General features: G+C 41.5%; 3 protein-coding genes across 4 annotated transcripts; 2 read left to right on the top strand and 1 right to left on the bottom strand.

Moving 5' to 3' along the window:
• Nucleotides 1-478: 478 nt before the first annotated feature.
• Nucleotides 479-20,527, bottom strand: LOC108108335 (protein neuralized). 2 transcript variants are annotated; one of them, XM_017216366.2, is made up of 3 exons: nucleotides 20,229-20,527; nucleotides 1,320-3,061; nucleotides 479-1,250 (listed from the first exon to the last, which is right to left on the bottom strand). In XM_017216366.2, the coding sequence occupies exons 1-3, from the start codon at nucleotides 20,251-20,253 to the stop codon at nucleotides 1,002-1,004; spliced, it is 2,016 nt and encodes a 671-aa protein (XP_017071855.1). In that variant the 5' UTR covers nucleotides 20,254-20,527; the 3' UTR covers nucleotides 479-1,001. The 2 variants fall into 2 exon arrangements, with proteins under 2 accessions (XP_017071855.1, XP_017071854.1); XM_017216365.2 differs by lacking the exon at nucleotides 20,229-20,527 and adding an exon at nucleotides 12,516-13,054.
• Nucleotides 18,622-19,837, top strand: LOC108108336 (luciferin sulfotransferase-like). The gene is made up of 4 exons (XM_017216368.1): nucleotides 18,622-18,996; nucleotides 19,051-19,511; nucleotides 19,568-19,631; nucleotides 19,687-19,837. The coding sequence occupies exons 1-4, from the start codon at nucleotides 18,677-18,679 to the stop codon at nucleotides 19,820-19,822; spliced, it is 981 nt and encodes a 326-aa protein (XP_017071857.1). The 5' UTR covers nucleotides 18,622-18,676; the 3' UTR covers nucleotides 19,823-19,837.
• A 313-nt stretch (nucleotides 20,528-20,840) lies between the features above and the next one.
• Nucleotides 20,841-23,467, top strand: LOC108108310 (parafibromin). Its single transcript, XM_017216329.1, has 5 exons — nucleotides 20,841-21,151; nucleotides 21,222-22,365; nucleotides 22,512-22,674; nucleotides 22,734-22,875; nucleotides 22,965-23,467. Exons 1-5 carry the CDS (start codon nucleotides 21,021-21,023, stop codon nucleotides 22,999-23,001), a joined length of 1,617 nt encoding a protein of 538 aa, XP_017071818.1. The 5' UTR covers nucleotides 20,841-21,020; the 3' UTR covers nucleotides 23,002-23,467.
• Nucleotides 23,468-23,535: the final 68 nt, after the last annotated feature.

Below are 23,535 nucleotides of genomic sequence, written 5' to 3'. Positions count from 1 at the left end.
TTTAAAATACGTGCACTACTTAAGTGTTATTTAAAATGCGGCTTCATTAAAATTGCTTAGCGTGCTTAATACGTCTTTTCTGTGGTGTCTTTGTTGGATGAAGTCTCGATCTAGATTTAAACTTCAGCATAATTCGTTGACTAGAAATTAACTTAAGTACTTAAGGCTAGACTAAAATTAGTTTTTAACACGCTCTTGCAGTTTTCTATTTTGGTTTTCGTGCATAAGTATTTTTCTGATCAATCTTTGTTCAACATTTTGTGCTGCAGATATATTTAATTTGAGTGTCGAGTTTCTCTTTCCTTTTGTTGGAAATTAGTCAATAATTGCTTCATTCAATAAATTTCATGCCAAATTAAGGTCATTTCGTAGTTGCTGCAAGCTTAAACATAACTTTTCAAATCTTTTAACAATTTCATTTTTCCCCTTTTAAACATTTAGCACCAAATGATTATTTGCCAAATAAAGAATAGAAATGTTGGGTTTTATAATTTTGCACATTGTTTCGAATTTAGACATAGAGAAAAACTAAGTAAATTTGCAACAACCTTCAATAAACTAAAATTTGAATTCCAAATACAATTAATTTCTATACAATACTTTGGTTTTATAGTATACTACTACACGCCACATAAATGTGCGGTTCAGGGTTTTGCAAAAAATTGAAAAAACGATGAAATCTCGATTGAATTGAACAATACATAGTTTTGGCTCTCAGGCGCACTTACTTATAACATCACAAAAAAATTAAACAATACATGTAGATGGTAGGTAGGGGATAAATTAGGTGACAGTTTCGTATCCTAAACTAGCTCTGTGTAAACTATCTCATCTTTAGTCTGCAAAAATAATTCCTATCATTCCAGTATCTATATATTCTTTGCGCTCGATTGCGTTCAAAATGCAACAACTTGTGTGTATGTGTGTGTGGTATGATGCGTAGCTTTAGTAGGTTTGATTGCGAGTAAAAGTTGCTTGGCTAGGAAACGATTACGCCCCTTCTACGTGGTGTAGGTGCGGATGACGTCCCGGATAACCGCTCGGCACAGTGGGCACTGTCCACCGCCGGCTCCTCGCCACTGCTCGATGGCGCAGTTGTAGCACATGCACATGTGTCCGCACATGTACAGCACCGAGTCGATGGGGTTCTCGTAGCAGATGGTGCATTCGGCACTGGAGTCGGTGCTCTGCTGGTCGCTCAGGCTGTCCTTCCACTTGTTGGCCGAATTATTTGTGCTATTGGCAATGGGCTGCAATGCGAAAAAGAAAAACCATTAGTATATTGTTAGAGATTAAACCCACAGAGCTTAGACACTCACCTCAATGTACTGGCTGCTGGTAGTACTGATAAGGGTGCCGCTGGAGCAGGCTCCGGCCAAAACTCCGCTAGATGTCACCGTTGCCGAGGGCCTGGCCGCCAGCTGTCCGTTGATATCGTGCGAGCTGCTGGCTGGTGGCAGATTCACTACCAGAACAGTGCCACCGCCATTCGGCTGGATCTGGAGAATATCTCCGTTGGAGGGCATGCTGATCATGCGGCTTCCATTGACTCCTCCAGCCGAGGCCAAAGTGCTCGTACTCTGGGCGACGCTCAGCTGAGAGGGATGGTGCAACAGCTTGGCAGTGGCTCCGGCATTCAGACTGCTCATTGACTCGGTCATGGGCAGCATGCGGGATGTAGAGGCAGCGTTGCAGGCGGACGAACTGCTGGCATTCACATTCACCTGCGGCTGCGATGGATACGCAACCATGTTGGGCAATTGCTGGCGGAACATCCTCAGAGACTGCGTCGAGCCATAGACATCCAAAAAGGCCCACAACTGAAGGGACTGGTCCACATGCATCACTACCACTGCTGGTCCGTTGTTTTTGCTAATGCTCACTTCGCCGTTGGGCGCCACAAAGAAAGCAATCTCATCGCCACGTTGAGGAGCAGCGGCGATATCCTTGCTCACCACCCAATATTCAGGACGATCGAGCAGGAAATCTGAGTCATTGGGCAGATCATTGGGCTGCAGCATGGCAGGATTGCAGGAGGTTAGACCCAACGCCAAGGCACCCACATACATTTGCTCTGTTTTCAGAACCTGAACGATGAGCTTCTCACCAATGCGAATGGGACGGGCAGTGAATACATAGCCCTGGCAGAAGTCCGATTCCGTGCGGGAAGCTACGAAGCGATCCTGCGAGAGTCGCACATTTCGGCCTTTGGTGTTGTGGAAGGGCACAGGGATCAGTCGTCCATTGGCATTGTACCGCAGAGGAGGAAGTCCGTTGGCCAAATCATGCGCAATAGCCGCCTGCTCGACACTGACCACACTTCCGCCGTTTCCGGCCAAGTGCAGAGATTGCAGCGATGGCATCACATGACGTTCCAGATCGTGATCGATGGCTCCAGTGTGTCCAGGCAGGGATCTCCTCGATTGCTGATGCGGGTGATGAGGATTCAAGGCGGAGGTGGCATTGGCAGCCGGCTGGGCTAGCTGCTGTTGCTGGGCGGGCACAGCGGTAATTGGCATCGCCGCTGGTTGCTGCTGGTACATATAAATTCGGGAATCCAGGAACTCAATTCCCGTGCAATTGCCATAGATATCAATAACCGTCCAGAGCAGACTTCTCGTATCAATGCCCGACAGTATCACGCCCTTCTCTTCGTTGTTTATACCATAGATCACATCGCCAGCTCCATTGACATAGTAATAAAGGATGTTATCCTTCTCGCAGTACTGCTCATGCAAAGCCTTGGCCCAGAAGCCAGGCCTGTTGGTCAGATCCGGACAGGCGTACTTGGGCAGTGTTCCTTCCAGCGTCACAGGATCATTGCTGGTGAATCCAAAGCGTATTCCTCCATTCCAGTTGTTCGAGATTTCCGCAAACTTCACGCAGATCCTTTCGTTAATACGAACCGGACGTGCTGAGAATGTGATTGCCCGGCAGAAGCTCTCAAAGCGTCGAGCCAAAGTTCCATCTCTCGAGATCCGGATGTTATCACCGTGCACGGTGTGGAATTGCAGCGGAGGCAGGTTGTTGGGACCAGGACAGGAAGAAGGCGAGCGGCGAACTGAAAGGGTAATGGAAAAGGTTTAGTTAGTATTGTAGAGCATAGTAGGTATACTTTAAATTTGATTGAAGTGTTTAAATTGAGATTAATCTGTAAATGTTCTCCTATAGATCTTTTCAAATCCATAGACTTCCCCGTAAAGCAAATGCCACATACCTTCCCACAATACCAGTTTATCTATAAGTTACATCTTCTGCCACATTGTTTTAAAATCTTTTTCTCAACGCCAGTTCTCCGTATCGAATTACGCATCTTCAAAAAATATATCTATGTGTTGCTCCAGGTAGCTGGATGCTCATCCATGTGCTAGCGATCGAATTACGCAGAAGCCCGAACTGATCTTCCTTGGTGAGTCAATAACCCTCAACCCAAGACCCAAATTTAGTTGGTTTTCGAGCAGAAGGCACGTGACTGTTTTCAAGACTATTGAACTGTCAATACATTTTAAGGGAAAATGTAGTAAATACCCCAACAAAAGCGATCAACAGGCGGAATCTAAAGGATTTACCATGGTCATCTTCAGCTGCTGGCCTATTTTCCAAGAAAATCGAAGTCGCAGACGTTTGGAGTACAAGAATTACTTCGAGGAAATGGAAAATATTGGTATAGGTTTGGGGGTTCTTGACAGAGGAATCTTTGAATTCTTACAGATTTTTGGATTTTAGGAAAAGTTTTTAAAACAATTAAGGGATTGTTAACCACTAATGAGTACATTTTTTGTACAATTGTAAAAGGGGAAGCTCTTGAACAACATAAGAAAGCCTTCGAGAATCCTTAAAATATATTCCCGAAATTGGTATAATTATTGCACCTTGCAAATCCACATACTATATATCGGCAGCTGTTGACAATTACCACAAGAGACTGCGCCAGGGGAAAAAGGCCTATAACCAATCCATATGGCCATATAAATAATTACTCGATGCGGAGTCCTAAGATGACGACAGGTTTCTGGCCAGGTCGCTGGAATGCTTAAGATCAGACGATTCCGGCGGCATGCCAACAGTTGTGTTTAAAAAAAAATAAAAAAATAAAACCCAGTTTATAAGAAACCCATGGCGAAGGACCTGCAGCAGATGAGGCTGATGTTGATGGTGATTACCATGTTGATATGCGGCGCGTGGCACTGGAGATCAATGTGTTTGCTTTGGAGCGGCATGTGGCAGCTGTCCTTTTTCCTTTTGCCCTTTTTTCTTGATTCCTTTCTGCTGGCTTTGTTGTGCAAAGGAAGAAATAGGAAGGTCAGAAGAAAGCAGCTGTACGGCAGGAACAGGTAGGTAAAAACAACCCCTAAAGAGCGTTGTCCGTCTGTCCTCGTTTTTCGAGGGTAGTTTTCAACGTTTTCGATCGCTCAGGGGTTGCACTTCTCTACAGTCTGCAGCTGTTCAAATTTCCAAAAAAGAAAAAAGAAAAAATGAACCCTACAAGACAGATACAAGATACAAATGCTTGAGTATCTGCAAGATTCCCTGCCAGTTTGGCAGTGTCTTTGGGGTTGAAATTTAATCCTAAGCTAGGGCCAATGACTTGCACACGAAATCTGTACTGTCTGCTTCCCGAAAAATCCAATCCTCAAGTGCTTCCGCTGCAGGAAGTGGAAAGGGAGCATCAGCTTCCGGTGGCTCCCATTCTGAAGGAAAGAGCGAGGCTTTGGGAGATTCGGGATGGAGACGTAGAAGGAGAAGGAGGAGGAGTAGTAAGAGTAGAAAGCCAGGCCTGAAGACTAAGACTGCGATACCCATCCATATTTATGAATTGACCGCGACGAGGAAGTAGGAAATCACGTACTACGCATATATGTACGTGTATTGGATTGGGCCTATTAGCTGCAGGATGTTGTCGTCGTCTCACTAGCCTGGCCAACTGGCGACGCCTTCTTTTTATCGGCCCAGACAGTCGTCAGTCAATGGATGGAATTGCAGCCGCTAGTACAAGTATTCGCTGGCATGAATGAATGAATGAATCGATGAAATACGCGCCTCTTCTCTTTTTTCCTTGAAGTCCCAGTCGAAACGGTGCTTGAGAGACGCGTTGATACTTTCAATTAGCCAGGCCACAATTAATTAAGTGCAGCGATTACCAACGCTCGAGGCTTTAATGATCCCCCCTTGCTAACTAATTGTATTAAATATATAAACGATAGAATGACTTGTTAAGAAAGTCGAGATGAAAATAATGGCTTATCAATTTTAATTTAGTAATTATACATTAGCCGGAAATGTTTTCTCATATTCTTAACTGAAAAGATTTCAATAAGGCAGGCTGATTTTCCCATTTCCCAGGCCCTCTGATCATCGTCCTAACTCTGATCATCAAATTTCGACATAATTTGGCCAACTAACATCGGGAGATGTTCAAAAGTTCAAACTTTCGGTGGTCATGACGATGCGTTTGGAGTTTACCGCTCGCTGATCGCTGCTCGCTGCTCGCTGCTCTACCGACAAAAAGGTTCCCAAACGGGGGAAAACGAAGCAACTGAGAGTCGTATCCGATCGACTGCAAACTATCTTGCCGCAGTTGCAGGCAAATTTTCGTAGTTTGCCAAAAAGGAAAACCTGATTTACCGTTCGGTCTTTGGGATTCGCCATCAGCTAGCTAGCTAGCCGAGCGAGCGAGCGCGCGAAACCAAACATTTCCCACGCTGAGCAACTGGGCAAAAATCAAAAACACAAACACAGTAGAGACAATTCCCACGACTCCAAATTTGTATATACAGGAGATATATAGTAAATTTGCGGCTGCCGAACATCGAAAACCTGTAACAAGCCTCGGTAATTGCAAGAAGAGAGTGCGGAGTTCGGATCATCCCGAATCTTATTTGGGGGAAACTGAAGAGAAGCTGTTGCAGCTGAGCGATGGTGGAGCGGGTGGAAAATGTGAAAATCATGCAGGTGTCATAAAACAAAACTCCGAGCGCAAAAAAAAGGAGGAAAACGAGAAGAAAATCAAAACCAGTGAGGCAATCTGTGATTGTGCGCGGCCATCTCGTTAGGCGAAATCATTTTAACGATCCGATGAAGATCTCCAAACATTCAAAATCCCATTCAGCCAGACATCGTTAGATTTCGATTGGCACTCGTGAGTTTGAGTTGGCGATCATTAAAATCCGATTACATTGATGTCTGAATGAGGGCTTACAAGGGGATCTTAGGTGAAGTTGAGATTTGAGTTAATATAACGATCGGTTCTAGCAAATCACTTAAAAGTGGACTCATTTGGTGGCATTAAAGATGTCTTTATGATAACCTACATCTAGGTACATTGTTTCTTCAGATTATCAACACAAATTGCAAACATTAGTAAAACAAATAATTATTCTTATTGCAACATTTGCCTTAACAAGTTCCTGCTGCCACAAACTTGAACTCCTCCCCCATTTGCAGCGATTGAGGTCACAGGTCACGTGCTGCCCCACCCCGCTGGGCGGTTGTCGTTGTTGTTCTTGTTAGCCCACGTGCATGAGTCACGGGACGTGTGCGGACAATTAACACGCCCGAGGCCGTTTAATTGCACCGGAAATGTGACATGAAAGCCGGGGGACCGTCGGGGGCACGAGTGGATCAATGGATCATTTACAAATTGTATCAATTGGTCAACCATTTGGCATAAATTATCGACGTTTTGCAGTCAGCCGGCAATCGGTCAGAACGAGTGGGTGAATGAGTCGGAGATTGAGTTGGACTTAAGCATTTGACTTCCACGGGCTTGTCAATGGATCTGCCCACGCCGATAAATAACTTATAACCGTATATCTGGCCACTCCATAGTGTATAGTGTGTGGTTTTATTTTCATTTTCGACATATCAGTGAAATTAGTTAAGGAAACAGTGTGTGGGTCGTCGTTTGTTAGTTAGTTAGAGGCTTCAGAGCTGTGGGCAGAAAAGTCAGGCGTTGGTCGGAGTTTAAGAGCTGAACAAGTGTCTTTCCCGAAAGGCTGGTAAAACAATTCACACAGCAATAAAAACAATGTTAAATTCTTGTCTTAAATATACGAAAATGAGACTAATGAATGTTAATTAATCGCTCACAAACAAACAATTTGCGTGGGGCGGAAAAATATGAAAGTTTTTTTTTTTGGTTGTTTTAGAAAAGTGGGAAGTGAAACTTAATCGCTTTCTTAGTTACATATCCCCTAACTAATTCCTAATTCCTTACGCAGTTTATGCTGAATTCCTCACCTAACTACACCAAATTCCATGCAAATTATTTACTAAATCTTATGGTCAATCAATTTTCCAGTTTATAGTTTGATTTACGGCTAAATCCACTTAGTAAAGTTCGAGCAAATTGGAAAGCCCCATGGAGTGGATGCGAAAACCACTTCCGTTCTGCTTGAACCGCTGACCAGTGCAGCGGAAATTGCATCGCGAGCTGCTGGAGCGAGAAACTCTCTCTCTTCTGGTATGGATTCCCCACCGGTTTTATGTGCTGCCCCTTCTGCCTGGCTGCCTGGTGGCATGTAACTCTAGAAGCTTAGCAACAATGGACATAACATAGAGAGACTCTGCAAATATAATAAAAATAATTACACAACGGAAAAGGGGCCGACTGACAACGACAACGGTGGCGGTGGCGGCGGCAGCGTTGACAGCGATGAAACCAGAGGTCAAACTATGCCAAGTTGTTGCAACCAGTTGTTATTGTGTCTGTACAGCTTTTCTTCTTCCCAAGTACATTGCACTTTTCATGCGATTAAGCGAAATCTGATACGCCACTAGCTTGTGTCGAAGAAAAATCAAAGCAATTACAGAGGAACGAGTATAAAAATGAAAACAATATTGGGTCTCAACAAAAATCACTAACTAAAGTCATAAAGTGACTGGCTAAACTGCAGATAAGAGCCCCGATAAACTAAAATGAACTTAAGTCAATGGTGGACTTCCTCAATAATGATAAGAAACAATAAGTGAGTAACCCATTGAGAATGCATCAGAAAAATTCCCAGACAAAGTGTTATAAATGCAACTATTCATTCAGGGAAATCCCTCACAATGTTTACAACTTTTCACTTGGTTTTTCCCCTAAACTAGCCAGAGAGAAGCCCCTAAAGAGCTAAGCCGTTGCACCTTACATATTGATCACACCACCCAATGGGTTCAATGACTCTCAATGACTTTTCTCCCCGTTCGACATCAATTTTCAGCCTTTTCACGCACACACAAATTAGTTATAAACACCCGCAGCTCCCTACCCAAAATATAATTAGCCACCGAAAGAGGAAAGATATAGAAAATTATATAGGGAGGAGGAGAGAAGGAAGGGTGGGTGGCCAAATCAAATTTACATGTTTATTTTTACAAAGCCTACAAAAGCCAACTCTGCGGAATGGGAACAGCACCTCTCTATCGCTGCCCATGATATATACTATATATATCTCCGGTTGGTTTTTTATTTGAGCGCTGAAGCATGCAAGAGGCCCCAGCCAAGAAGAACCGAACTCTGAAAACCGATCTAAATATATATCCAAGAGACATAAGGAAGCGTAGGAAACATAAAACACAAAATAAACAACATTGTAAAGACAAAGTGTTGAGGCGTACAGGAAATATACAATATTCTTAGGCATTAACTTTTAAAGTTATAACAATAATTTAGGACTTTTAAGTTTTTTCCTGTTAAAACATATTAATTATTTAGGAAGCAATTATTCCCGAGTTTTCATTACAGTACTGTACATTGGAGTGTCAGATTCGATAAGATCCGCTTTCTTCCGCTTTGTTTTGTTTCGCTTTGTAGGCTTGCTGCTTATCGAAGCGTTGCAATTACTGCAAAAGGGCCAGTGAAGAGGTCCGCATATAGCATATATGTATATAAGAGTACAATATATAGTTGATACTCCTCTATACAACTTGCATTTCCTCGCACTTGACTGCACAAGACACCCCTTTCTTCCCCTAGCCCAAAAACGCCAAGCTCTTTTGTGTAATTAAATCACTCGAGCGTTGAGGGGGGAGCCCAACAAGCAACAATAAGAGCCATAAGTCGGGTGCTGAGTGGAATGGAATGGACTCAAAGAGTCGCGTCTTGATAGAAACACATCATTATTATATTATAACATTGTTATTACAGAGACTGACGAGCAATTCAAGTGTTTTGGGCCCTAAATTCAAGAGTCTTTGATGCCACCGTTTGCATTGTTATCAACCTAACCCATTAATATTTAGGGTTATAGCAAAACCATGCAAATATCCAATGTTTTAGCATATTTATTACCCGAACAGCTGCAGACTTGAACCAAATCTAGTTCTAGTTCCTCCCAAAATAGGTGTACATATTAATTACATTAGAGTTCTGCCCGAAGTTCGGACCACAAACGTTAAAGGCCGAAAAACCGAAATTTCATAAAACCCGATCTGACCAAGTTTCCAGCGATGGATAGCCGAACAGCTGCTGGTGGACACACAGGCATAGATTAAAGGCCCGTAGGTGTTTGAGCGAAGTAAAAACCAAGCGGTGATTTATGCCTAGCAACCAACAGCACGCCCGCCCGCTTTTTTAACCCGTCTTAAACAACACGCCCTCCTCCCAGAAGGCCTACAAAATTGACCCAAAGATGCCTTTTGGATATCTTTCTATCTTACTTTGCGTGAGTTAATTACAGCTGCGTTTCGGGCCAGGTATATAAAACTATATGCTATATTATGTTTACCTGTTGCTACCTGGATTGCGCCTTTTGTCTTGCGCCAGTTGCAACACCCTGTGGCGAAGCGTTTTTATCTATGGTTTATCTATATCTAAAAGGTGGTATGCGCTGCTATCTATCGAGGCAGACAAAATGTTAACAATTTTGTACTACACATTTGGGTCGTGAGGAAAATTAAGCAGATACAGTCTGTATTCTTATCATATTACTTTTATTATGAAAATACATCCACAATTATCTCCTACACAATATCCACTGTACTCTTCCCCAAGCTGCCATCTCAGTTCAATAACTGATAAACAGAAGACGTGGGAGGCATTAAGTGGGTCAGTAGATAACTTTTTAGAAAAAAAGCACAGAAAAGATCTTTGTGTAAGTCCCCCAACCTTCAAGAGTTAGTTTTATAGGCCAGTCCAATCAGTATTTGGCTATATTTGCACTGACCGTTATCAACAGAGCAAAATTATCAATTAGAAACGGCATTACTCCGTATCAGTATATAGAAAAAGCTAACTTTTAAGTTTGACCACAGGGATGGATGACGCATCGAGATGATGACCTCATGAGGGTAAGAGAAATAACTGCAAAAGTACGCAAAGTAGGGATTATCGCAACAGATGCTCAAATAATGTATGTAGATAAACACAAACAGCAACAATTTACTTAAAAAAATACAGTTTTATCGAGTTCAGACATACCATAATTATTATTTTCTGATTAAATTTCTAATAATAATTTGATTATAAATTTTAAACCCTAGAATCCATGTATTGTTATTTTGACCACCACTGTGTATATATACAGACTATATGTATAGACCAACTCCCTGCGGGGGTGTGTGTACTTCTATTTACGGTCGTTGTTATGTATTTACTTTTGGCCAACAATCGAAGGTCGAGCGACAATATCTCCAATAATCAGTGGCTCAAAGACGAGTTGGCAGCGCTCAATTGCAAACACACGCACAGCCAAACAAACCATTTCGAAAAGTAAACCGTGAGAAGCTAAGTAAAAGCCAAGAGCAGATAAACTTTTTAGCCAAAGCAAACGTGGCATGCCAACACACACACACAACACATAAGCCAGCCAACACAACAATAACAAAACAACAATTGTAATAGAAAATGCAGGTAAGAAAAAGCAAAAGCAGCTGACGCCGACGAACAACAATAACAACCACTGAGTAATTTCATTGATTACCGATAGGCAACGCACGTTCAAATCAAACGGATTGAACGAAGACGCCGCATAAAACATAAAACAAAAACGATTCCAAGCTTAAGCGCTCAGCAGAAGCAACAACAATAAAAGCTACAACTTCAAAGCCACACCTCTTCCTCTTTTCCCTTCCACTTCTTTTCAACCGATCCTGCTTCTTCCTCTTCTCCTCCTGCTGTATATCGTTTTTTGTTTTTGCCTTTGCTTTTGCCGATGGCGGCAACGGCGCTTGGCGTACACTTCCCAGTAAAAGCAAAAACAAATGCTGAATGAGGCAGATGCAAACACAGTGATGGTGGACAATGTAAGACCAGTTAAATAAATGGCATACATTAAAATAGCACCCTGGATATAAAATACGTGAAATACCAAATTTCTAAGGATATTCGATACTAGTTTGTTTCGCCGAACCATATGCTAGTTTGCAATTTAAAATTTAAACTGCTAAATTTGTGAACGGAACTGTTTATGGGAGGCCAGTAAAAACTACTAAAAAGAAGTAGAAGAAGCTTATCCTATGCGTCATTGGCTTTGCTGTGCTTTTGCTTCGCCTGTTTTGCCCAAAAAGATTAAAGTCGAGAATGCAACTGAGCCAAAGTCAAAAAGAGTGAGTTTGTTGTTTTTTCCTTTTTTTTTTGTAGCTCAGCTGCTTGCAACCAAAACAAAAACACCAAGCGGCAAAGAAATTCCCCAGCCCAAGATAATCGTTATGATAAACATAATAGCTCCTTGGGAAAATTGCTTTTGGTGGTATTTTCTTCAATCCAAGATCCCTCATACCGATCTTCTTGATCAATTTGTGGTTTCTTTGGGTGCGATTGAAAAATGCAGTTTTCGAGAACTGACATTTCCGGCGAATAAGTCGGGTCGAGGTTAAATTCTGCCGAAGAAGCCTTGAGAGAATTTCACATTTAAGTTTGTTTGGGCCGCTTCTGCGTCTATTTAGCCAGAAACCAAAACTATGACTATTACAATAGCAAACTTGAGCGTGCTCTTTTAAGCATTTAGTCATTAGCTTTTTGTTTTAAACAATCATAAACCTTTTCGTTTTTTGCTTTTATCTTTCTTTATTTGTTATTGTTCTTGAGACGCAAAATGCTAATGTATGCATAAATGTTTGCGGCTGGCTGGCTGTGTATTTCGCTTATTTATCTTTGCCGCTTTAATTAACTGAATGAATGAATGAGCGATAGGTCAGACCACATGCTAATATTATGTGGGAATTGGTGAGGATAAAAGCAAAGCTCTAGATCGATGAATTATGTATTTAAAGCATTTCACACGCTGTAATTACGATCACATTAGGGGTTTAATGGTGGGATATCACGCAGGAAGTTTTAAGTATCAAAAACTATGTACTATATTTTCTGAAGGACTTGATAATTTTAAGTCTTAAAAAATGAATAATTATCTACTAAGGTGTTTTTAAAATTCTATCGAATTTCTACCGGAAAGAATTTTCATTTTCTTCGGAAAAGTTATTTTGAAAAAAACTGAGTACTCCAACATTTGTAAGATTTGGTATCGCATTTTTGGAGTAGTTAAAGTTATCCTTAATCCAATTCTTAGCCTGGTACTAATGCGACTACTAACCCAATCCGAAGCGCTTCTTGATCTTCTTGAGCAAGTGCATTTTCTTCTTGCTGGTGAGCTTGTCCTTGGTGCTCATGAGCAGCTCATTGGATTCCATGGCCAGGACCTGGGCGGCCTGCTGGGCGGGAGTGGGCATGGCGTTGTGCAGCTGCTGCATCTGTTGCAGATGCTGCAAGTGCTGCTGGTTTTGGTGGTGCTGCTGCTGTGGATGGAGGTTCAGGTGCGGGTGGCTGCCCTGCATGTAGTTGGCTGGTATATCCGATAAACCCATGATAATGGCTTTCTTGTTTTTTGAAAATCAAACGAACTAAACGAACACGCGAAATGCTAACGAAAATCCACAAGCTACTTGCGTATTTTATTTGGCATTAAATTTAAACGTTAAGAGTTCTGCGAATTTTTGATGTTTTCCGTTAAAACATTTTGAATTTTGTTGGTTGTTTGTCTGCGCGCAACGGGAACAAACGGAACGAAACGAAACGAAACACGGAGACCGACGACGACGAATACAACAACTCCCGAGACAACCTTTCGCTGCGTTTTTTTTCGTCAAATAAAAGGTGCTGCGGCCTTTTATAGCTTCGCACCAGCTTGAATTCTCTCCCACGACGCCGGCGTCGCTGCCGCAGCTCGGCTAGAGAGTCACGGACAGTGATGACAACCTGATATTCTGCCGCCAGATTTAGCATTTTTCCCGTGTGGATTTTAAAAGAGTTTTTGATATATAAACGAGAAACTAAGGAGTGGTATAAGTTAAGATTCTTGTATATAAAAATTGGTTGCTCTTTATATACACTTTCATGAAAAAAACGAAAACAGTTCCAATTTAAATGCTTTAAATGTAAGTATCGACATTAGAATGCCAAATTTTGGGACTAGCATTCTATCTAATAATAAAAAGTAGCCCTATGAATGCTAAGAAAAAAAATGTCTTCGATGTTATAATTAAAAAATTCTTTTATCTACCGTTTATTTAAAATCTAGCTAGATTTTTATTTATTACTGTAATCTGGCTTTTTTCTTTCTAAGGGCTATCAGCGCTGGTCATGTCACAAGGAACGAGAGAGCGTAAAAGAGAGCCCAAGAGAGAGAAAATTGAGACGCCACCTCCTACTCTCTCATTCTCTCTGTGGCAGCTGTTTCTTATTTACTATGGTTTCGCTTTGTGCCTGCCATTCGCGTGTATTGAGCCTCCCTTATAATTTACCTTTGTGCCTCTAACTCTGCACCTTGATCGGGGATTCCTCCTCTTCTTCTCCTGCTGTTGCTTCTCCTGTTGATTTTGTTGTTGCTCTAGGCCTGAATTTCTGTTGTTTTTCCTTTTGGCCAAACTGCTCGGATCTCCACTAACTGTTATTCTCCTCACCTATGAGTGTGTGCGCCTGTTTGTGTAGTTCAGCCAGGTTCAAAGCAATTCTTTCTTTTTCGCAGGGGTTACAAGGTCTGGCTCATATAACTGGCAAACTATTTCAATTGCCCTAATGCTTTTGATCGTGAACTTTGCGGGCAAGTATCATCGTCTGTGAGACTTATTTTTTACTTTCTAGTTTCCATGCTTTTCTATTTATATCTTAGCATCGAGATCTTAGGAGATCCATAAAATATAAGATTTATTCAATCGGGGTGTCAAAAAGAATACTCCTACAATTTAATCACTCTTTTTTCAAACGTATTCTATACTCGTATATCTTATCTTCAAGAACTACATTTTAGCCTAACGAGACACATTTATCTACCTTTTGTACTGCAAAACCATTTTAGCCATTAACGTTCCGATCCTGAGGCAAGCTCGCCTATGATCTGGGACACATGCTATTGTGGTCTCATTTGTTAAGCTTTGGGCTTTGTGGTCAGCAGGACAACTGCCGTCTGGCGTCTGATCAACCTTTATCCTTTATGGTTGCCACGCTGCCATTGATAGAGGATGATAATTGCGCCGAGTGCTCCTCATCCTCATCGTCCTTTTTGTCCTGCATCGGCAGACGGAACAAGACAGACCTAACAGCAGATGCAATTTTCAAGATCGGAAGGGATCAAGACGGGGCCCAGAAAGCATTTAAATTTTGATATTAAAGTGGAAATGCATATTCAGCATCCTGGCAGCAGGCGTGCGTCCTGGAAATACATCTGCTGCTGCTTACCCGATTTCCCCCTCCTGTTCACCGCTCAGTTTGCCAAAATGCAAAAATGGTCGGAGAAGGTGAGGTTGGCAAACAGGAACAAGCAAAAACATCGAACAGCAGCGGAATCGAGACCAACGAACAACCCCAAAATTGTCAAAGAATATACAGTGAATATCAGTTAACGGGCACAGTGTTCCAGGAAAATAGTCAAAGAATCATATTTTACCTGTATTTCTTTTATAAGAAATACAATTAATAAGATCAACTCGTAATATATCCTGAAATTTCCAGATGGTACAGATGACGTTGGAGAACTTACTAAGATCTATGATTATGAAATAAATTGGTTTGTTTTTAAGGTTTTGATTTAAGATATTTAAATAGATATTTATAATTAAACATATATTGTGTGCTTTTCCTGATATCCACTGTACCACAACTTGAAGATCAACGAAAGGTGTCCATCTGCGGTTGCAGTTGAAAAAAGGACCTGAAAAAGGGTTTGCTCTACTGTAGTGTGTATCCCCTCGCAGCCCTTGGCCCTTGGTTCCGTTCTGTTTGTTTGCCAATTCCAGGTGTAAATTCATAGCAAAAGAGACAGATACGGGTTGAAAGGGATTTTTGAAAAGAGGAGAAAGAGGAAGCCACCAGCCGACCACGTGCCAGGTTAAAAATGGAAAACCGAAGACGTGCGCCAGTTGCCTTGGCTGATAAGGATGCTCTACTTCTTCGGTTCGATCGGCTCGAACTCCTTTTACGATTATTTATTTATATTTATTCATATTTTGCCAGCAGACAGCTGCTTCCATTTGCATTTGTCGCCTTGATGGGGGAGATATTTGCAGACTGTTTTTCCCTTATTTTTTGCTCCCCTTTAAGCATTCTGTTGTTAAATTTAGAATTTGGCACATGTGCCCCCACAAGTCCCGCGGTACAGTGCAATTTGTATCTTTCCATTTCGGTCTCCCACGAACATCTGGCTTAAGAATAAACTCGTACATCGCTCATTTTCGCTCGTCTTCGTTTTTGGCATAGCTGGTTTCTCCTAAGACCCGCATTTACAATTGTTTTTTCTTTTCTTTTTGGCCATTGTCTTAAGAATGTCACAGCGATTTACCTTTCAGACAGTTCCTTAACCCAAGATCCCTGCTGCTATTCGAAATCGTCGTCTATGGAGAATTGACCTAGGCAGGCGTTTAATGAAAATGCCAAATGATAATTTTGCACGGCAAGTGACCAGATCCCAGAGGCAGAACTTCGATTTTATAAGGAAAACCAGTTAAAGAAAGGGCTTAGGATCATAAATGCTACAGGGATTCCATTTTTAACTCTTACATATTAGTCAAAGGAATTTTGGTTTATCTTTCAGAAAACATTGATCAATAAAAACCTTTGTAGAGTGGAAATGTGTTAGCTTTGTTATTTTTGATTTCTAGAAGTTCCACCTTATGAGATAAGAAAATCACACCCCGCTCGTAAGGCCTAATAAAATGTTGAAGATAAATGAGAATAGAAAAATGGTTGTGGAATTTCCATACATACATATATCATATGCATGACTTTCTTATCATTACTAAAGCCATTATGAACTGGCAAATGTTGTGGGATTACCTTCACCTTGGAAACCTTCAAGTGAACGTATAGATAAATATAGTTCTATAAACATTTATGGCTATAATTAAAATTAATTGAAAACTAATCAATTGAATATCTAATTTAAATGGTTTATGGCAAAACCAAATGGCAAAAAGTAATTTAAATACATTAAACAATTCAAGTGGGCCAAAGATAAGCGTGGGGAAATAGATTGGTAATTATCAGAATTTAATGTATGATTTATTCAACGAAGAAAAGGCGCATTGAATTGCAAGTAAATAAACGAAAGAAAATTTATAAGAATTTGGCAGCTGTCGAAACGAAGACAGCTGAGTATGCCTTGGCTCTTCACATCGATCGTCGATAAGCGATCAATATACACATAATTAAGTAAAAACTGTAGCAAATGCCAATGTTTAATTAGAAAACGACATATGCAAACGGCTCACCGGCAGAAGGCAGAGATGTTGCAAAGGAAAATAAAAGGGAAAGGACTTCAGACAAGCCAACGAAGAAAGGAGCTCTGCAAGGAGCAGTTGTGGAGTTTCATATATATATATGTACATATGTATATATAAACCCGAACTAATCCAGCGGACACAAAGGAGAATTGAAGAGAACCCAGAACCCAAAATCGAATTGCGCAAGCACTTGAGAAACCAAGAAATGGAGGAGGAGATGCCTTTGTATGTACTTCTGGACTCCAGGGATCAGGGGTAAACGTTTCATACGCAACAACGGGGTTTTCGAAATCAGCCAGAAAGTTATAGGTATGGTTAGTTTTGGTAGTGAGCTGCATAAAACAGTCGTTTATCAAGTTGTTGGTCTGTCTAACTTATAGTTTAAAACCCTAAAAAAGTATTGCAAATATTGCTTAAGAATCGTAATCCTGAATTATCATCAAAAACGTCAGTACTTTGGGCCATCAACGGCCAGAAATGGTCAGAAAATGGAATGCTATACCTCCTTAAACTCGTTATTAAATTTCTAGTCGATTGGCATTCATACTTTAAAATGTGAAATTTAAAACTTTTTTCGCAAAAATTAATGATGTAACCCCGTATTAAAAATGCAAAATACAGTTCACCCTGATTTTGAGACCTTTTCATATTACGTGATCAAGATTATAGACTTGCACTTCTAAGCATCTATTGGACTAGGGTAACTTATAGTCTAGAAACTCTCTTCAAGAACTCCTCCACCTTTTAAGCATACCTGCGACAGCAGTTGGCTTCAATTCTGAATCTCCGATCAAGATCTAACAAAAGGGAACTCATTCGGGATTCGGGGATGCATTTGGCAACTGCAACTTCCACTTCCACATCCACTTCCCATTTCCGCATCCTCATGTGCGTACGCTAATCAAATATCAACATCGTCGTGGAATAACCGCCAATGCAACACATGCGAGGGATGCTGCGATCCGTTAGAGAAATATATATTCTGTTGGCCAAATGTTTGCCTTTTCAGGGGGTTTCTGCTTTCACAGTTTTCACATTGCAGTTTTTTCCCGCCTGTAAAATGGAAAAACTCCCTCGTCCCACGAAAAATGCTAAGATACTCCGATGAAAACAGGACATTTGGCAAGTCATAGAGAGAAGATCCTGGCGGGTTTTCGACCCACAGCATGTGTCTTTGTCTCAGGGTCAGGGAGTTGCAACTCGGTTATCCTACCTGAGAACCCGAAACGAGCGCCTATTGGGGTTTACTTATTCTCTCCTCCGCCTTTGTGCGATCCTTCGTCCTTTCTTGCGCCCGTTTTGTGAGAAATCATTGCCGTAAACTCAATAATTTATTGTCTACAGCTGCATGGGCATCTTGGACCTAATCGAAGCTGATACGATTTGATGGAGGCCCTTAGATGACGATGTGGTAAGCAGGTAAGTTCAACCCTGCAACCCCCGTTAAATACACCTGTAAAGGTATGATGTCCATTACGCTAGGAGTTCGCGCCCTGCAATCTCAGTCTTTTCCTGAGCGGATTTTCTGGTTCAATATTTTTTACTCTTGTCCTTTACCACTTTGGTTTTTTGACTTTATGGGTGTCTAAGCAGCTTAAGAGTTTGATATCCTTATTGCGTGGGATTTTTAGAAAGCCAATCTATTGGTCCTTTATATAGAAACAGTCCTCTTTTAAATCAGTAAAATCCTAAAAATATATGTTTAGGCATCAACTATTATCTGCTTATAAAGTTCACTTTATATGACCTATAAAATGTATCTCAGGCATAAGTGTATAAACATACACTGAAAGCCCCAAATATTATGTAATATGCCTGAGATACATTTGGTACAATTAAACTGATAAACGTTATCGTGCAGATCTTAATTATATTTAAGCAACTAAAATGCCGGTCCAACCCACAGTTTTCTGTCATGAGCAGACTGAGAATAAGTTCATTTGTAAACTTAGAAAATACTCCTTCTAAAAGTGTAGTCAACATGTACGCTAGTAGATCGATAGAGTCTTCGGCTACCATGCCAATGATTCAGGTGCAGTGCACAGGACCCAACGGTTTAGGCCCTGAATGGGTGCCCCTAGAACAAGATTGGAAGAAAAGGTGGTGCACTCTCCCCGAATTGTATAAGCGGGATGCTGCAAGAATCGATGCTTTCGAAACGAAAGAAAATGATGTATTTGTGGTGACATTTATGAAAAGCGGTACTACATGGATGCAAGAGTTGGCCTGGCTTTTATTAAATGATCTGGATTTCGAACGGGCTAAAGGCAGTTATCCATTTCATCGAAGTCCTTTTCTAGAGTAAGTAGTGTGGAGTATTTTGTAAACCTTTTTTTTTTTAATTATATCCTTAAGATACACTCTTGTTAACCCAGTGGTCGGAATGGATTCTATAGATTTATGCAATAAAGTTGTGGGTAATTCCCGTCTACTTAAAACACATTTGCCCGCTCAACTGCTGCCCCGACAAATCTGGAAGCAGAAGCGAAAGATAATCTACGTGGCGCGTAATCCCAAGGATGTTGTGATTTCTTCCTATCATCAAATGATTGGTCTGTGCTTCTGGGAGAGCAGCTTGGATGAATTCGTGGATCAGTACTTGAAGGATAAAATTTTATATACATCTCAATGGGCACACATTATCGACTTCTACAGAATGCGAAACGAGGAAAACATTTTCTTTGTTACTTATGAGGAAATGTCACAAGATCTTGAAGATGTTATCAAGAGACTATCAGTATTTTTGGGATGCAAAGACTTGACCGATTTGGAAGTAAGAAAGCTCCTAAATCACTTGAGTTTTAAAAACATAAAAGGTATATATATAAAATATTTCCCTTAGTAAGTAGATTTTAAAAACATTTTGTTTTAGGAAGCAAGTTTGGCGACCCCACCAGTCATATCAGAACTGTTCGGAAAACTACTGAGGATTTTCAGTGAGTTTAAATTCTCTAATTTTATATTGGATATTATCCATTATTTTTGTTGTAGATTCTTGCGGCGCGGTATTGTCGGTTCCTATAAGGACGAACTGAGTCCCGAGCAGCAGGATAAGATTAATAAATGGACAACAAGCTTTCTGAAGGAGTATGGCATAAGTGAATCTGAAATATTTGGGAATATCTAATAACGTGTTCATAATTTAAAACATTTTTGACATAAAACAGTTTTGAATGCAACTCTTTAAAAAATACAGTTTTATTTATGTGAAAAATAAGTAAGTTTCACACCTGTATAGTTGAATAAAACTATCGGCAGAAGCACGAAACCGGTGAGTGCCCTCGCTAAGGGGAAACAGCTGTTCGCTGAACATGTGAGTGTGTTGGTGGTGGGAAGGTCACAAACCCTATTGGAATGCCCAGTTTTTAATTCATGATCAAGTCGAGCTTATAACTGTCATGCTGATTACAATAACTTTTTATTTTCATTAAGAAATTCAATTTCATGACACTTGACAATCTATCCCTTTACACCAACTAAGCTTAGAGCGAGTTAAGTCTGATTTAAACCAAGTTTGAGCAATCTTAACTTACCTATTTTACCAGCCGACTGTCCCATTGCTTAATTAAAATCACAAATTGTGTGTTTCGCTTCCCGAAAGGCACAAGGAACAACAGCAACAAAAGCCACAACAACTAGGACGCACACAACTTCTTTGGCATTGAATTTTCACGTGGCCACAGCCCTCGGAAACTCTCGATATTATGTGCTCCGTAAACCGATCATGTGCTATTGTCAGGCTAGCTCACTTCCGGAATCATTGGCAGTAATTGCAATGCATTTTAAAGCTTTGTTTAATTGTTATTCGGATGGAGCTGCCGGTTGCAAGGCTTTTTTCAGTGTGACCACGGTAGCATTTCAATTTGACTTTTTGAAAAATACCATACTATCTTTGAATATACCGCTTAAAATAGTGGCTTACTTGCAATAGAAAAAATATGTTTACGCACAAAAATGTAAGTTTTAATAATATAAGAGTAATGCTTAAAGTTCTTATTTAGAGCTTATAAAGGGGAAAACATGGAAAAAGTATTCGTTGACAAATCACAGGATACAAAAAACCGTGACTTAGGACGATAGTTTCGACATCGATATACCAAACGAGCAGCGATAGTTTCTCCATATTTTCCTTCACCTCGCCTACGGCCACACTCCACGCCACTTCTGCTAAAAAACTACGCGAAAAATATGCCATAAAAAGTTAGAATTTAACGTATTTATTTATCTTTCGCGGATAACGAAGTGCGAAGTAGCACCGGGGCGTATACAGCTCCAGACCCCAGCCTCTTCCATCGACCGAGGACTCCCAGCAAACCGGCAGGAAGATGGCGGATCCGCTCAGTCTGCTGCGGCAGTACAACATAAACAAAAAGGAGATTGTCGAGCGCGACAGCCAGATCATCTTTGGCGAGTTCTCCTGGCCAAAGAGCGTGAAGACCAACTATCTCAAATATGGGTGAGTTGGATTAGGACGATTCTCGGAATTACCAAGCGTACCAACTTTCTCTTTTTTTTATTTTTTCCAGCTCCGGCAAAAAGGGTGCTCCACGTGAGTACTACACGCTGGAGTGCCTGCTGTACCTGCTCAAGAATGTTATGCTGCAGCACTCCGTCTATGTGCGCCAGTGTGCCGCAGAGGATATACCCGCCGTGAATCGTCCGGATCGTAAAGAACTGTTGGCCTATCTCAACGGCGAGACACCAACGTGTGCCAGTATCGACAAGAGTGCTCCACTAGAGATACCCACCCAGGTGAAACGTGCCGCTGAGGGTGAACCCTCCAGCGTTGAGGTGGCCGCCAAAAAGGCCCGTTTCGAGGAGACGCAAGTGCAGAAGGTGCGTGAACAGTTGGCCGCCCGTTGGGATGTTAACCAAAAGGAGACCGCCGTTAACATGGACAACATCAAGTCACTGTCCGAGACGATGTCCGTTGAGAAGATCGCTGCCATCAAGGCTAAGCGTCTGGCCAACAAGCGAACCACCATAAAACGGACTGATAATGATGAGACCATGGGCACAGACTTGCGTGCCATCCTGGACTACGATGTGGATTCCACAAAAGATATCATCAGCAGGGAGCGACAGTGGCGCACGCGAACCTCTATATTACAAAGTACGGGAAAGATATTTGCAAAGAATATATTCGCCATGCTACAGGGCATCAAGGCGCGCGAGGAGGGCCGCAATCGTCCTCAGGCGCCTAATCCCATCAAGATGCCGGAACCGGCGCGGATAGCCAAACCGCAACCACAGCTCTCGCAGTACAATCGTTACGATCAAGAGCGATTCAATCGACAAAAAGAGGAAACCGAGGGCTTTAAGATCGATACGCTGGGAACGTACCACGGCATGTCGCTGAAATCCGTGACGGAGGGTTCACTAGCACAGCGCAAGGCGCAAGCGAACAATTTGCCGGGAGCGCCTGGTGGAATCCCTGGAGCACCCGCCGGTCGGCCCAAGGAACTGCTACCCACGGCCCAGGCCCGACAGCTGCCCGCCAATGGACCAACGAAGCGACCTTCTCGAACCCCCATCATTATTATACCGTCTGCCAATACAAGCCTCATCACCATGCTCAACGTAAAGGACATTCTGCAGGAGCTCCGCTTCATGTCCACCGCCGAGAAAAAAATGCAAGGCTGCCAGCGCGAGAGCGAAGTGCTGTTACAGGTGCGAATTTAACTTACTACTATACTAACAGGTGGTTTATATACCAGCTGTTCTCTTTACTTTGTCAAGACTATATCATATTTCGCATTAGGTTATTAATAATTGAAAACTTATGTTAAATATGTTCCTTTTTTATTCTTTAATAGCGAAAGCGGAACAATCAGACTGTGTCTTACCGGGTGATAGACAATCCTATCAAACTCTCGCAACAGGACTGGCAACGGGTGGTGGCCGTCTTCGTTATGGGACCACAGTGGCAGTTCAAGGGCTGGCCCTGGGAAGGCAATCCTGTTGAGATATTTTCCAAAAGTCAGTCAAAAAAAGTCCTGTCTTGAACTTTAAATGCTAACTTATAAATCTAATTTCAGTTTGCGCCTTTCATTTGTGCTTTAGCGAGCTGAAATTGGACTCCAATGTGGAGCGTTGGTCTGTGACACTGCTCCGACTCTCGCAAAACAAACGACATCTGGATCGTGCCGTGCTTAGCAAATTCTGGGAAACTTTGGACAAGTAAGTTTTACTATTTATACAGTGATTTTTTCCCTCGTATTCATTTTTTATGACGTTGAATTAATTTAAAATTCTCAAAATCTTTTCAGATATATGGCCAAATACAAACCCGATCTAAGGTTTTAGCCCTAGCTGCTTCTTTTGATCGTTTTGCTGAATCTTTATTGCAATGATGACATCTGCACAGTTCCCAAAACCACACCGGGATTAGTTTCCACAATTCTATACGATACGTAACTTTCTAATAAGTATTGCAATCAAGTTACATCATGCGCTCAGCTTGACTAGGAAAGACCAACCGTAACTGGGTCTTTAGGCCCGTCCAATTTCCCGTTTATATCCCTGTCCAGGATTCTCTCTCGCTTTTGGCAGCAGTAGAAACCGCTGGCCTGCGATAGTGCAAATAGGGCCGCGGCCAGTTTAGAGCTTAAGATAAAAAGTTTGTCGTTCGACTTGTACAATGTAAACTATAAAAAAGAAACGGATCAGAAATCAATTAATTTGTATTTTTAGTGATAATAAACAGTTACAAGACATTTTGTTTTGCTTATGCAGCCATGTGGTTAACATAATGCGCCGCGATCAAAAATAATTGGAGAAAGTTTTCTAATTCTTTCGGACTTATTCAACACGATAAGGTTTCCCATACTTGTCCACCAC

This window comes from Drosophila eugracilis, unplaced genomic scaffold (genome assembly GCF_018153835.1).
Source record: "Drosophila eugracilis isolate 14026-0451.02 unplaced genomic scaffold, ASM1815383v1 contig_47, whole genome shotgun sequence".
In the NCBI taxonomy this organism is placed as follows: domain Eukaryota; kingdom Metazoa; phylum Arthropoda; class Insecta; order Diptera; family Drosophilidae; genus Drosophila; species Drosophila eugracilis.
Note: the sequence above shows the minus strand (reverse complement) of the source record. Positions and strands in the feature narration are given on the sequence as shown.